This window comes from Pelodiscus sinensis, chromosome 19, assembly GCF_052426305.1.
Source record: "Pelodiscus sinensis isolate ZL-2025 chromosome 19, ASM5242630v1, whole genome shotgun sequence".
Taxonomy (NCBI): Eukaryota; Metazoa; Chordata; order Testudines; family Trionychidae; genus Pelodiscus; species Pelodiscus sinensis.
The window spans coordinates 30,681,489-30,694,329 of NC_143070.1; the positions used below are offsets into that span (position 1 = coordinate 30,681,489).

Below are 12,841 nucleotides of genomic sequence, written 5' to 3' on the forward strand. Positions count from 1 at the left end.
AAGTCTTTGATCTTTCAGCATGGGAAGGGGCAATGGGTTGAAGGAAGGGAGGGGCTGGGGTGCCAGAGGCAGGCTCTGGCTGGGAGACTCACCTGGCTGAGCCCTGGCCAACACCCCAGCACATTTCCCAGGCAGCTCCTTTCCTGCACAGGCTGCAGATGTCAGGTGCCTGGGGAAATAAGAGTCAGAGTGGAGGAGGGGGGAGGGCTTCATGCAGGCAGCTGCCATTGGCATTGGAAACAGTCCAGAAAAGCATGACAAAAATTATGAAAGTTTGAATCAGCTGCCATAGTTAGTATAAACAATTAGTAACACACATACTAAATGAAAGCGAATATGCTACAACAAGTCACAGCTGGAGACATCTCTGAAAACATCCACTCCATGTGCAGCCACAAATGTGATGTTAGAAATTATTTTAAAAGGCCTTGACAAGAAGACAGTGACTATCATATTACATCTCTATAAATCCACGTGGTGCCCACAACTTGAGCACTGACTGGAAATGTGGTTGCCTTATCCTCTGCCCCCCAAAAAACTATACCTTGGCATTGGAAACTTCAGAAAAGCACAAGAAAAATGATGAAAGGTTTGGATCAGCTGCCACATAAGAAGAGATTGGGACTTTTCACCTTAGAAAAGTGGAGACAAAGTGGAGATAAGATAGAGGTCTATACATCATGGCTGTTGTTGAGACTGTAAATAAGGAAAGGTATTTTTCTTGTTCCCATAATAGAAGAACTAAGGGTGCGTCATATTAGCAGGTTGAAAACAAACAAAAGAATTTCTTCACACAAGCGCAGTCAACCTGTGGAACTCCTTGCCAGTGGATGTTGTGAAGACCAGGACTATAAGGGCATGTGTATACTTGGAAACTATTTTGAAATTGCTTAAATCAACTTAATAACTTACAGTCTAAGAAAACAGAAATAGTGTGTCCTCTGTATGGGGAAGCCTCAGAATTAGTCCTAGGCAGGCTCTATTACTGTTCCTTTCTGGGGGCATGGAATTAAAAACAGAGTTGCAAGGCTGGGAGCAGCTGAAGCCAAGAGCTCTGTTCTCCTGTGTCAACAACCTCTGAGGTGTCATGAAATCCCCTTTCTAGTTTCTATCCCTGAAATATGATCATCTTTATGATGTAATTCCGGGCCTCTTGGTTCAGCTTTGAACTCTGACTGCAGATGATTGCTTACCAGAGATGGAGAGATGCCAAAACAGACTATGTCATATTGGCAAAGGTTTCTGCCAAAGCCCAGGATTGAACCAGGGACCTTTAGATCTTCAGTCTAATGCTCTCCCAACTGAGCTACTTTGACAACTGCTTCAAGGGATCTGAGCAAATATCCAAAATAGCAGCAAAACTTGTTGAGGAAAAAAAGAAAAAAAACAGCTGGGTCACCTTATTCCCCCCCCGACATTTCTTCATGCCCACTCCGGGGGGCACCTCCCTCCCCCCCCAGTTTGGGAACCCAGGCCTTGCAGTGAACGCTGGGGGAGCTGGGATTCCACCCCAGAGGATGGGATAAGTGAAAATTCCCACTGCACATATTATGGCCTCATCAGAGTGAATGGTGGGTGGCCAGGGTCTTGTTGCACATCTTCCCCACCCCGTCAGCAGCCGCAGCCCCTTTCAGCCACTGGGTCAGCCCAGGAAAAGGGACAAAGTAGCTTGTCTTTGTTCATGAGCTTCTCCAATGGCTGAAGGCGAGAGGAGAAAATGGGCAACAAAGACCCTCCACTGAGCTGGAATCCCAGCTTCCCCAGAAGGGGCCAGTACAGCAGGAAGTAAAAACCATTACTCCAGGGGAGGTTTCAACTCACAACCTCAGCATGTCTCCCACAAGTACTGCCTTATAAGTACTGTGCACAGGCCTTTTGTACCACTGGAACAGCTACTATAACTGTAGGAGCTTTGCACTTGCAGGATCTCTGGGTGCTGACCCCCACCCACCCCAGGGAATCACAAGGGCAGGTGCTGCTGACTTTTTTGTCCCAGCAATTGCAGTCAGAGCCCTGCCTTGCCAGTACCAGTCACAGTAGTCTCTGTACCCGCTCCAGGCTTGTGGTTTCCTTCTTCCCAATGTTCCTCCCCAATCAGCCTTTTCCTGAACCAGCAGTTCTATGGGTGGCCAGGGGAGGACTCCTCTGTGTCCCAGGAAGACATAAGAAAATGTGAGCAAAGGCTACACCAAGGTACCACTGGGAGTTGAACAAAAGATCTCCTGTTTACTAGGCAAACACTTTAGCCAGCTTAGCCATGGTGCCCTCCTCAGGAAGTCTGGTGAAACCGTTCTACTCTATGGTCCCAGACAACACCTTTGACTCCTAAAGTGCAGCCATTCCCCATTTCCCTCCAGCCCTGGTGATGTCTGGCTCCCTGGGCACAGAAAGCTACAGCTCAGTGGGCAGAGGCTCTAACATGCACATCTCCCCCAGCCACTGGAACTGTAGAGTTGGCCTTGAGATTTAGTGTTGCTGGGGGGAGGGAAAAGTGAAGCAAACATTGATCCTCTCGATTATAAACCCCTGGGTCTCACGGTTTGGGTTGGAGTCCCTGGGACTGAAAACCACCCCGAGATCTTATCTGCCCTGAGCAAGGGCAGCAACTGTGAGTGGGGTATGGAGAAAGTTTGGGCACGTGAGTGGGACACTTATATGGCTGGACTAACATTGCTGGCAAAGGACACTGCTCAATCCTCTTGAGCAGGGACTTACTTGTGGGTTGGTTCTGAACCCTGCTTGTGCCCAAGCCTGACATAACCTGCCCCACAGAATTCACACAGCAAACGGGGCTCTCAGAACACAGGGGGAGGTTGGGGGCTTGTTGCCAGGCCATGGGGTGAAGCATCAAACCAGATCCCCTCCTGTGGGGCCTGTGAGTGTTGCAGAATCTGGGCCTCCTGCACCTGGACAAGAGCAAACAAAATGTCTCAGGGCCCCACAGAGACCCACCTGGGCCTGGGTCATGAAGCAGGAAGTGGCTGAGGCTGCGGCCAACCAGAGAGCTCCCTGGCCCCTGCGATTGCAGGCATTAGGGTTGCCAGATGGTTCCACAGAAATACTGAACTCACTTGACAATACCTCACAATCGACATTCCAGCTTATTTAGAAAATACCCGACATTTCTATTTCCTCATTTACACTTTCTCAGTTTGCTTCCCGAACAGAAAGCTCAAATACTGGACAGTCCGGTTCAGAACTGGACTCCTGGCAACCCTAGCCAGCATGGAAGCAAAGCGTAAGGCTGTGAGAGGAGGCCTCCTGTTGCCTCCCCCGGCCTGAGGCAACAGGACTTCTTCCTCCTGTCTGAGGAGGGAGCAACAGAGACCAGGCTGAAGGTTTTCTGCTGGGGCTGGAGGCTTAAGCCCGAGCTCTCGGCCTCAGTGGGACTTGCTGCTTCTCCCTACTCCTGCCTTGGCCCCCTACTCCTTTGGCCAGCAGCGCTCAGGGGGCAGCTGGGAGAGCCGGCCGCCATGGGCAGAGGAGGCCAAGGCACAAGCCCCTCAGAGGCAACAGGACTGAGGCCTCTAGCTTTCCCAGGCTCATGCCAAGGGGTTTTATGTGGTGCTGGGAGGGGAGGGATGCCAGGCCCAGGCCAGTGCGAGAAGGGGCAGTGCCTGCCAGGGCAGAAAGGGTTGCTGCAGAACGTGAGACATGGCGTTTCTGCCTGGTTTCACTCAGGGGACCTTCCCTTGCAGCTACAGACTCTTCTCCTGTTACTTGAGAGACTGAAATGGGGCCATTCTTGTGGTAAAAGAGGCCAGTGTGCCTAGGCCTCCCCACACAGACCAGAGCGCCCCACTGGGGACAGGACAGAGCCTTGAATCAAGCATTTGAGAACATGCTGATCCTCTATCCTGTGACAGGGTATTGGGGGCGAGACACTGCACAGAGAGTGGCTAGCTCAGCCGGTAGAGTATGTGACTCTTAATTTCAGAGGCATAGGTTCAAACCCCATGCTAGACAATGCCCTCCCTTCAGTTACATTCTCTGCATACAAGACAATTCAGTCTTAGCTTTTTCCAGCTCTCAGGTAGGAAAAGTCTCTGATTTCTCTAGTAGGAGGGAGGACACTAACTGACATCTCCAGCCTCATAGAAGAACAGAAGCAAATTCCCCCAACCAAGAAAAAAAGGGGAGGGAAAAAAAACACTTCAGTATCTGATTAGTCCCCTTCAGCACTCTGTAGCTTCCTGTCCTTCAGCATCAGCTCTGTGATGGGACAATAAGAGCATGTCTACACTGGAGTGTTATTTGGAAATAAAGTGCCTGTCTACACAGCAAGCTGCTATTTCTAATTAAGTACAAGTTGGCAGACTTCCTACTCTGACTCCAGTAACCCCCATTTCATGAAGAGTAAGGGAAGGGAAAGGTCTCTTCCTGCCAAAAGCCAAGTTAAGCTATTTCCACTTCAGCTACACAAATAAGTAGCTGAAGTTGTGTATCTTAGTTTGACTTTTGCCCTGATGTGTAAACATGCCCTAAATGAGCTACTAGTTAAGAAGCTGGCAAAGGATCCCTTCCCATGGTATTATAGTGCCAGGGAAGGGTACACACCTGGGCAGAAAGCAAAGCAGCTGGGGCTGAGAGAGAGAGACAGGAGTGGGCCTGAGGGAGCAGAGAAGGAATTGAATGGAGAAAAAGGGGGGCTCTTTCCTCCTGGGTTTGACACAGACCTTTTGCATGGCAGACAAATGGGATAACACCACAGAGCAGAAACAACAGGACAGAGGAAATTTTTCAATGAAAGCTTCAAACCCCCCACTTGCAGGAACCGTTTACATCCATCGACATTTACAAAATGCTTTCCCACAAACATCTCTCCAGCTTGTGTCTCTCTGGGAAAGATTTCTGCCAAGCCCGGTCCCAGTCCTGTGGTCAGAGCTCCCTGAGAAACAGGACACCATCACTCCCAGCCATGTCCCCGCCCAGGTGAGGAAGGGGAAATGAGCCACAGGCTGCTGTCCCCTGGGTCAACAGACGAGTGGGTTGACTGTTCTCGGGGACACCACAGCAACATCCCTGCTTCCCCCTCAGAGGCGGTTCCCTCAGGGCCAGAACAAGCCATTCCGGTGCCCTGGGCAGACAGCTTAATTGCACCCTGGGTTGGGGAAGGGCGCATGCATGGCCCAGCCCCCGCCTGGAACGTGGGAGAAGGCGCACGGAGCTGGCAGCAAGGCACATGCCTCCTGCTGTCCGGCCACCGCCTCTGATGCTCAGCCTGGTGCCGCCGGGAGCAGGCTGAGCAGGGTCCCGCAGCCACGGGAGGAAGGGTGCTTCTGGCCAGCGCTGAAGGGGTTAACGCGGCCCCTTGGGTGGTCACTGCAGGGTGGCTGGTGGGAGCTGCTGCAGCTTGTGATACAGACATGTGGTGCCTGATGGCAGTTATCAGCAGTAAGAGGTGCACAGCACCCCTTATATCAGGAGCCCCGGGCAGCTGCCCGGCTAGCCCATGCCTTAATGCGGCCCTGGGTTTCCTGCATAGAACGACCGAAGCCCCACAGATCAGGAGAGGGGTTCCCAGCTGGGGATCTCTGACAGCAGCCATGGGATGGTGGGAGCCAGTTACTGCAGGACAAAGGACACCAGGGCTATGTCTACATTTGCGGCTTCTTAGCAAGTACAGCCGTTCTTGGCAGGAATCCATAGAGCTCCCACACTGCCCGCCTGCTCTTGCTCAAGGAAATTTACAGTATGGCATGGTAAGAGAGGGCTTCTTGCGCAAGAGCTACGCTCTTTTTTAACAGGTGTAAGCCCTCTTGCGCAGGAGCTCTTACGCAAGACGGCAGTGTGGATGCTCGGCAGGGATTTCTTCCGCAAGAAAGCCCTATGGCTAAAATGGCCATCAAAGCTTTCTTGCGCAAGAGAGCGCCTACACTGCCATGGGCGCTCTTGCACAAAAGCACAGAGCGCACATGGCAGTGTGGACATTTTCTTGCGCAAGACTTCTTGCACAAGAACCCTTGCGCAAGAAGGCATGAGTGTAGACATAGCTCTCGAGTGGGACAAACTAACCATCTGCTTTATCGGCAAAGGAGAAACAAAGACAAACCCCACCCCGCTCTGCCTGACACTTTGCACCCCCAGCCAGGGCCAGATTAAGGCATGGGTGCCAACCTATGAAAGCACCTGATTGAAGTGGTAAGGGATGCCGCATCAGGTGCCCCCATAGGTTGCCGCCATGGGGCGGAAGCGTGCATGCAGCACGCGCCCGCTGCCCAGGGTGCAAGAATGGCTCGGGCCGGCCCTGCCCCCAGCCCAACTCTTCCAAGCACCCCTAGAGAGCAGCATTCACACATGGGGGGCTGGAAAATGGAGAGACTACCACTCAAAAGGAATCGCTCTGGGTAGGTCTGCACTGAGATAGCAGCCCAGTGGCCAGGCTGTAGCTGGTCCAGCTCAGCTGTACCTGGCCTGGAGGGCTTTGGTTGGGAGAATAGAAACCTGCAGACAGGGGCATCTCCGGAGGGCAGGTGGGGGATGTCACAGTGTCAGGGCAAGTGTCATGCCCCCCCATCTTCCTTTGCTCCAGCCCCACTGCTGAGAGATACTGACCATTGTCATTGCTTAAACTGCACACAGAAGTTGTGGCAAAGGCTGGCATATGGTTAAAATACAATGAACATTCTGGTAAATTATCAGAGGGGTGGCCATGTTAGTCTGAATCTGCAAAAGCGGCGAGGAGTCCTGTGGCACCTAATAGACTAACTGAAGTGCATCTGACCAAGTGGGTCTTTGCCCACGAAAGCTTATGCTCCAACACTTCAGTTAGCCTATAAGGTGCCACAGGACTCCTCGCCGCTTTTATTCTGGTAAGTTCTCATTTGTGTTGTGCTGTCTGCACATCTAACTAACCAGAGATCAAAGTGCATGACCCGATGGCCTTCACAGAGAGAGAAAACCCACAACACAGGGTAGGTTATTCAACACGTTCACATTTATAAGAGTGAAACATAAGGAAATCTTTTAAGCCTCAGAATCTAGGAAATAAATAAACTTACTCCTTTTCTTCTGCAGTGGCTAAACCTGCTTTATTTCTTGCCTCATTACATGTCTGTGTTATAGAACTTTTTAACTATGTCATTGTACTAAAACAAAAACACAAGTTCACCTGAACAAATGATCTGGAGTAGTCCAGAAAAGCCCAGCAGGAACTATACCCAGAGACGGAACCAGGGCTCTGAGATGGGACCAGTCACACTCTGCTGGGAGGTTCATTGGGATTTCCCTGTCCACACCAGGTCTTTCTCCTGCAGCCCTCAGACGCCAGACTTAGGACCAAAGAAACCACACTGGGATTCCTGAGTATGGGGAGCCCAGACCACTGGTCAGTGACCCTTGGGGTGCATCTACACAGCAGCCTTATTTCAGAATTACAGTGCATGTCTACACCACAAGCCGTTATTTGGAAATAACATCCACCTGGAGGACTTGATCTTTTGGCTGGGCTGCATCTGAAGGAAGGAGCCAAAGACCCCAGGGTCGGGGAGAGCCCTGGTTTGGAGGGGCAGCTGGAAAAGAGGTTTTAGGGGGAGTTTGTAAAAGTTTGTACTGAAGTTTCAGTGGAGCACTAACAAAGCATTTTTTGTTACCTTTGAGTTTGTAATCTGCTTGCTCTGCCTGTTCTCACTTATCACCACTTAACTCCTACAGCTTGTACTTAATAAAACCACTTTTACTTACTATCAAGCCTAGTGTAAACAATTACTACCTATGGGAGCAATCGGTGTGCACCTCCCCCTTTCATTGCTAAATGGGGCTTACCCCATTCTTTGGGGTTTGATCCCATTTGGGAAGCGCGATCCCAGGAAGCTGGGCCATAAACTGCTCTCTCCTCAGACCTGAAGAGGTTCAGCATCAGTACCGCTGCTCAGAGGCGGGGGTGGGGGTGGGAATCTCAGCTCGGGGCCTTGGCCAAGGAGCTGCCCCAGCAGGACCAGGTGGTGAGAAGCCCCGGAGAGCAGAAAGGTGAGTGGCAGTGGCCAGGTCAGTAACCCAGGAGGCCCTCCCCAGGGGGGTCTTCTGGGACCACAGCCACCTAGCCAAGCAGCTTAAAGGGAACTCAGGGTATACGTTTCTCTCCTCTGTAGGTCCTCCAAAGGCTAAGAAGATTTGAGCTCTGACTGAAGCTTTCCCCAGTCAGAATAACTGAATGGTTTTCTCCCCTCTGTGGACTGTCTAATCTTTAACAAAGTCTGACCTGTGTTTGAAGCCTTTTCTGCAATCAGCTTTTATAAGGCGACTCTCGTGTATGTATTCTGATGGCTAGTAACGCAGGAGCACTGACTGAAGCTTTTCGTGCAGTCAGAGCAATTGAAAAGTTTCTTTCCTGTGTGTGTTCTCTTATGGTATAAAAGGCTTGAGCTGTGACTGAAGCTTTTCCCGCAGTCAGAGCAATTGTAAGGTTTCTCTCCTGTGTGGATCCTGCTATGGATAACAAGGTCTGAGTTTCTTCTGAAGCTTTTCCCACAGTCAGAGCAGTAGAAGGGTTTCTCTCCTGTGTGGGTCATCCTATGACTAACAAGGTGTGAAATCTGACTGAAGCTTTTCCCACAGTCAGAGCAATTGAAAGGTTTCTCTCCTGTGTGGCTCCTGCTATGGGTAACAAGGTTTGAGCTTCTACGGAAGCTTTTCCCACAGTCAGAACAGTAGAAGGGTTTCTCTCCTGTGTGGGTAATCCTATGACTAACAAGGCTTGTGCTGTTACTGAAGCTTTGTCCACAGTCAGAGCAATGGAAAGGTTTCTCTCCTGTGTGGCTCTTCCTATGGGTAACAAGGTTTGACTTCTGACTGAAGCTTTTCCCGCAGTCAGAGCAATTGAAAGGTTTCTCTCCTGTGTGGATCCTCCAATGGTTAATAAGTTCTCCATTACTACTGAAGCTTTTCCCACAGTCAGAGCAGTAGAAGGGTTTTTCCCCTGTGTGGGTCCTCCTATGTCTAACAAGGGTTGAAATCTGACTGAAGCTTTTCTCGCAGTCAGAGCAATTGAAAGGTTTCTCCCCTGTGTGGCTCCTCCTATGGGCAACAAGGCTTGAGCTACTACTGAAGTTTTTCCCGCAGTCAGAGCAAGTGAAGGGTTTCTCTCCTGTGTGGCTCTTCCTATGGGTAACAAGGTTTGACTTCTGACTGAAGTTTTTCCCACAGTCAGAGCAATTGAAAGGCTTCTCTCCTGTGTGAGCCATCCTATGGATAACCAAGTGTGAGTTTGTACTGAAGTTTTTCCCACAGTCAGAGCAGTTATGGGGTGCGTCTCTTGTATGTATTTTCTGATGGTTTGTAAAGTGTGAGTGCTCACTGAAGCTTTTCCCAGAGTCAGAGCACTTGAAGGGCTTCTCTCCCGTATGGACCCTTTGATGTTCAGGAAGAGTTTCACAGTCACTACACGTGCAGGGTGACTGTTGATGGGGGATTTCCTGTTGGACGGTTTCTGTGTTTCTTTTCTCCCCTGTGCTCCTGGAGTTACCCTGTCCCTCTCCTAGATGGTTTCCCTGCTGCTTTTCTGGGCTATGCTGACTCTCACAGCTCTCTCCTTGCTCACGTATCTGGAAAACATGTCCTTCAGATCGTCTCAATAATAGTCCACATGGAGACACTTGCTCCAGTCCTTCCTGCTGAAGACTCTTTTCATGGTTCTCAGTCAGTGTCCTGTCACCTGTTGGAATAGAGGAATGATCCACACAGGAGTTATTCTCCACGATGAACTGCAAGGAAACTCTAAAAGAGGAATAGAAAAGGGGATACACGCTCAAATAACGGTCAAATTATCATGAGCTGAGTTCATTGTCCTCCTTCACAACCCTTCCACAGAGAAGAGAACCCAGACTTTCCTCACCCACCACACTCTTACTGGAGTTGAAGACAAGCTGAACAGTCAGTCAGACTTCATGAAAACATCTGCTATAAGGAGACAGAAATTGGTTTCTGAGTCAGTTTAACTGATTGCTCACCTGTGTGGGTGTTGCTGATGATCTCCCCTTCCTCACAGCTCGGAGGATCTGGGACCCGCAGCTCCTCCTCTTGCTCCACCCAGGAGATCACATCAGTTTTGGAGACTGGAAATGCTGTTTGAAGAGCAAAAAACCAAGTGCTGATCTTGTTCATTAAGGTCTTTGCCATTCCTGCTTTCAGAGCCAGGATCCGACTCACTGACCCAGAGAGGCTCCTTTCCCCACCTTGCAGAGACTGGGCTCTGGCTGGTACTAGATCCCAGGACACACTCACCTGCAGTAAAGATGCATCACTCCCTCACCTTGGGAATGGCCCAGCTCATTCCCCAGGACAGCTAAGCGCTCTGCTGCACTCTCTAGGGTACAACTCAGACCCCCTCACAGCCCGGTCCATCCACCCGGAATCCCACAGTTGGACAGGAACACACTGCTCAGAAGGGGAGCTCTAGTGAGGGCATGAAGGTGTGACACCAAGTTCCCCAGGTAAGGCTCAGACAGCAGCTGCCACATGGCAGGTCACTAGAACTTGGAGATGAAGGACCCAGCAGATGTCTAGCTCCCCAAGTCTCTGTCCACGAAACCCCTGGCTGGTGGGCTGGGCTTGCCCTGATCTTTGGCTCAGATGTTCTACTTGGGCCAGGAGGAGGCAGAGGAAGTTTCCTAAGCATCTAAGTGAATCCTTGGCTGCTTGCTTCACACCCTGCCTATGTGCCACTCCTGATCCCAACTGCCTGTGTCTGGGTGGGCCCTGCCAGCTGCCCACAACAGTTGCCATTTGCATGGCTGCCCAGGGTGGCGCTGGGCTTCTGTTGGGGCAAGCCAGGGCGGAGCTGGGCCGTGCTGCTTCTCTGGTGCTTGTGGCTGTTGCTCAGCTCCCCCTCTGCAACCTCCATTCTACTCTGCCAGCAGCAGCCTTTGTGTGGTTTCCCAGTCTGGCTCTTGTGGCCAGCCTGGCCTTTGATTTGGTGCCCCTCCAGGGCTGCACAGAATCTATCACCTTTACACCTTGTGTGTGTGTTTCCCTCGGCTTTGGCCCACCCCTTCTTGGAACTTCATTTTCTGTTCAGAAGATCCACCTGTGACATGACCATGGAGATCACTGTGCTACTGCTGTTAAATAAGATAATCATAGTCATCACATCAGAACATTCCCATTGACGTGGCATCCAGCACACTTCGCAAAAGGTTTATTGCAGCTGTGTATGTCCATTCTTTTTGAACTAGAACAGGCTGGGCTTTGGCAGAATGGTGGAACACTGGGAACCAACTAACCAGGAAAGAACATTCCTGAGCAGGAAGAGGCCAATCAACACACATCTCCACAGTAGCTGGAAAAACAGTCCTAAGAGATGGCTCAGAAAGACACTGACCCTTGTGCACAAGAGCGGGATGAGGGGATAATGGATACGGATGTTTTGTTCAAAATAAACAGGCAGGAGGCTAAGGGGGTAGAACACATGGAACATGCATCTTGTTTGTGTCAATGTATGAGAAGTCACAAGAGGGGCATGTTGATGCTGGCTGAGGGGCAGCATTCTCACTGCTGACTTATTGGTACCGTTATTGGGTTGGGACAAGTCTCACTATACCTGTGCCTAAGGAGCTGGGACACTAGCATCCTGCTCCTTTTCACAATAAACTTGGCCGAGTGCCTTAGCCTCCAAATGGAGCCTGGATCCTTCTTAGCAGCAACCCTGAACTGTGCTGCATGGATAAGCCGCAAGCTCTGCCAGTGCTGCTGGCATCAGAGCTCCAGAAAGAGCCACCCTGAACAGCCATAACAACGCTCTGTAGCGCTAGCAGCAATTCTAATGGCACTGCAGTCGCTGCGGGAAGCAAAATTATCAATCACAGCAGCACCTGGGAACTCTGGTATAAATCAGGACCCCACTGTGCTAAGCATTATCCCTCTTTAATGTAGGTATCTTTCCCAGCCCTGAGAAACAGGGACACTCTATAATAGCTATTAAAGAGAGAGGTGACTGCACACAGAGGCTGCGTCTAGACTGGCATGATTTTCCACAAATGCTTTTAATGGAAAAGTTTTTCCGTTAAAAGCATTTGCGGAAAAGAGCATCTAGATTGGCATGGATGTTTTTGTGCAAAAGCATCAGTGCCAACCTAGACGCGGTTTGGCGCAAGAAAGCTCCGGTGGCCATTTTCGCCATTGGGGCTTTTTTGTGCAAAACAGTTTTTACCTATCTTCACTGGCCCTCTTGCGCAAAAGCATTTGTGCAAGAGGGCTTTTTCCCGAGAGGGAGCGTCAGTGTATTTGTGCAAGAAAGCTGACAATCATACATTAAATCGTCAGTGTTCTTGAGCAAATTCAAGGAGCCAATGTAGACAGCTGGCAAGTTTTTGCGTAAAAGCGGCCACTTTTGTGCAAAATCTTGCCAGTCTAGACACAGCCAGAGAGTCTAAGGGATTTGATCAAGGTCACACAGGAAGACTGTGATGGGCAGAGAAATTAACACAGGTCTCCTGAATATGAAGCCAGACATTCACACAGGAAGAAAAAGTCTCTACCCAAAGATATTTCACTCTAAAAAGACAACACAGATGATGTGATTTAGCTCCACTGCACACAGAGACAAGTGAGCCCCAGAGAGAGTGAAGCTGAACTTTTGAAAGGAAACCCAACCTGTGCCTGAAATGCAAGGAGAGCTCTGCTCACGTTTCTCTACTACAGAGCTACCTCGGACAAAATACTCACAGAGCGTGAACTGCATCACCCACCCTCCCTCAGCCCCAGCATCCAGCCCCTCCCACTGGCAAGAACAGCATGTCATAGGGTATGTCTACACTACCCCGCTAGTTCGAACTAGCAGGGGTAATGTAGTCATCCGCAGTTGAAAATGAAGCCCAGGATTTGCTACAGATTTGCTACCCATAGA

General features: G+C 50.4%; 1 protein-coding gene and 1 non-coding gene across 4 annotated transcripts in view; both read right to left on the reverse strand.

Annotated features, from left to right (window-relative positions):
- LOC142821597 (uncharacterized) overlaps positions 1-12,841 on the reverse strand; it is a 95,229-nt gene that overhangs the window by 74,382 nt on the left and 8,006 nt on the right. The window contains exons 7-8 of one of the 3 annotated variants that reach the window (XM_089770892.1): positions 9,948-10,061; positions 6,131-9,652 (exon numbers count right to left, since the gene is read on the reverse strand). The exons of the other annotated variants lie outside the window; for them this stretch is intronic. Coding sequence (XP_089627018.1) covers positions 8,232-9,652; positions 9,948-10,061 — 1,535 coding nt within the window. The 3' untranslated portion in view covers positions 6,131-8,231. Of the gene's footprint in view, positions 1-6,130; positions 9,653-9,947; positions 10,062-12,841 lie in introns of those variants that run through there. 3 annotated transcript variants of the gene reach the window in all.
- TRNAF-GAA (transfer RNA phenylalanine (anticodon GAA)) lies at positions 1,244-1,316 on the reverse strand. The gene has a single exon. It is a non-coding gene; the product is annotated as a tRNA-Phe (tRNA).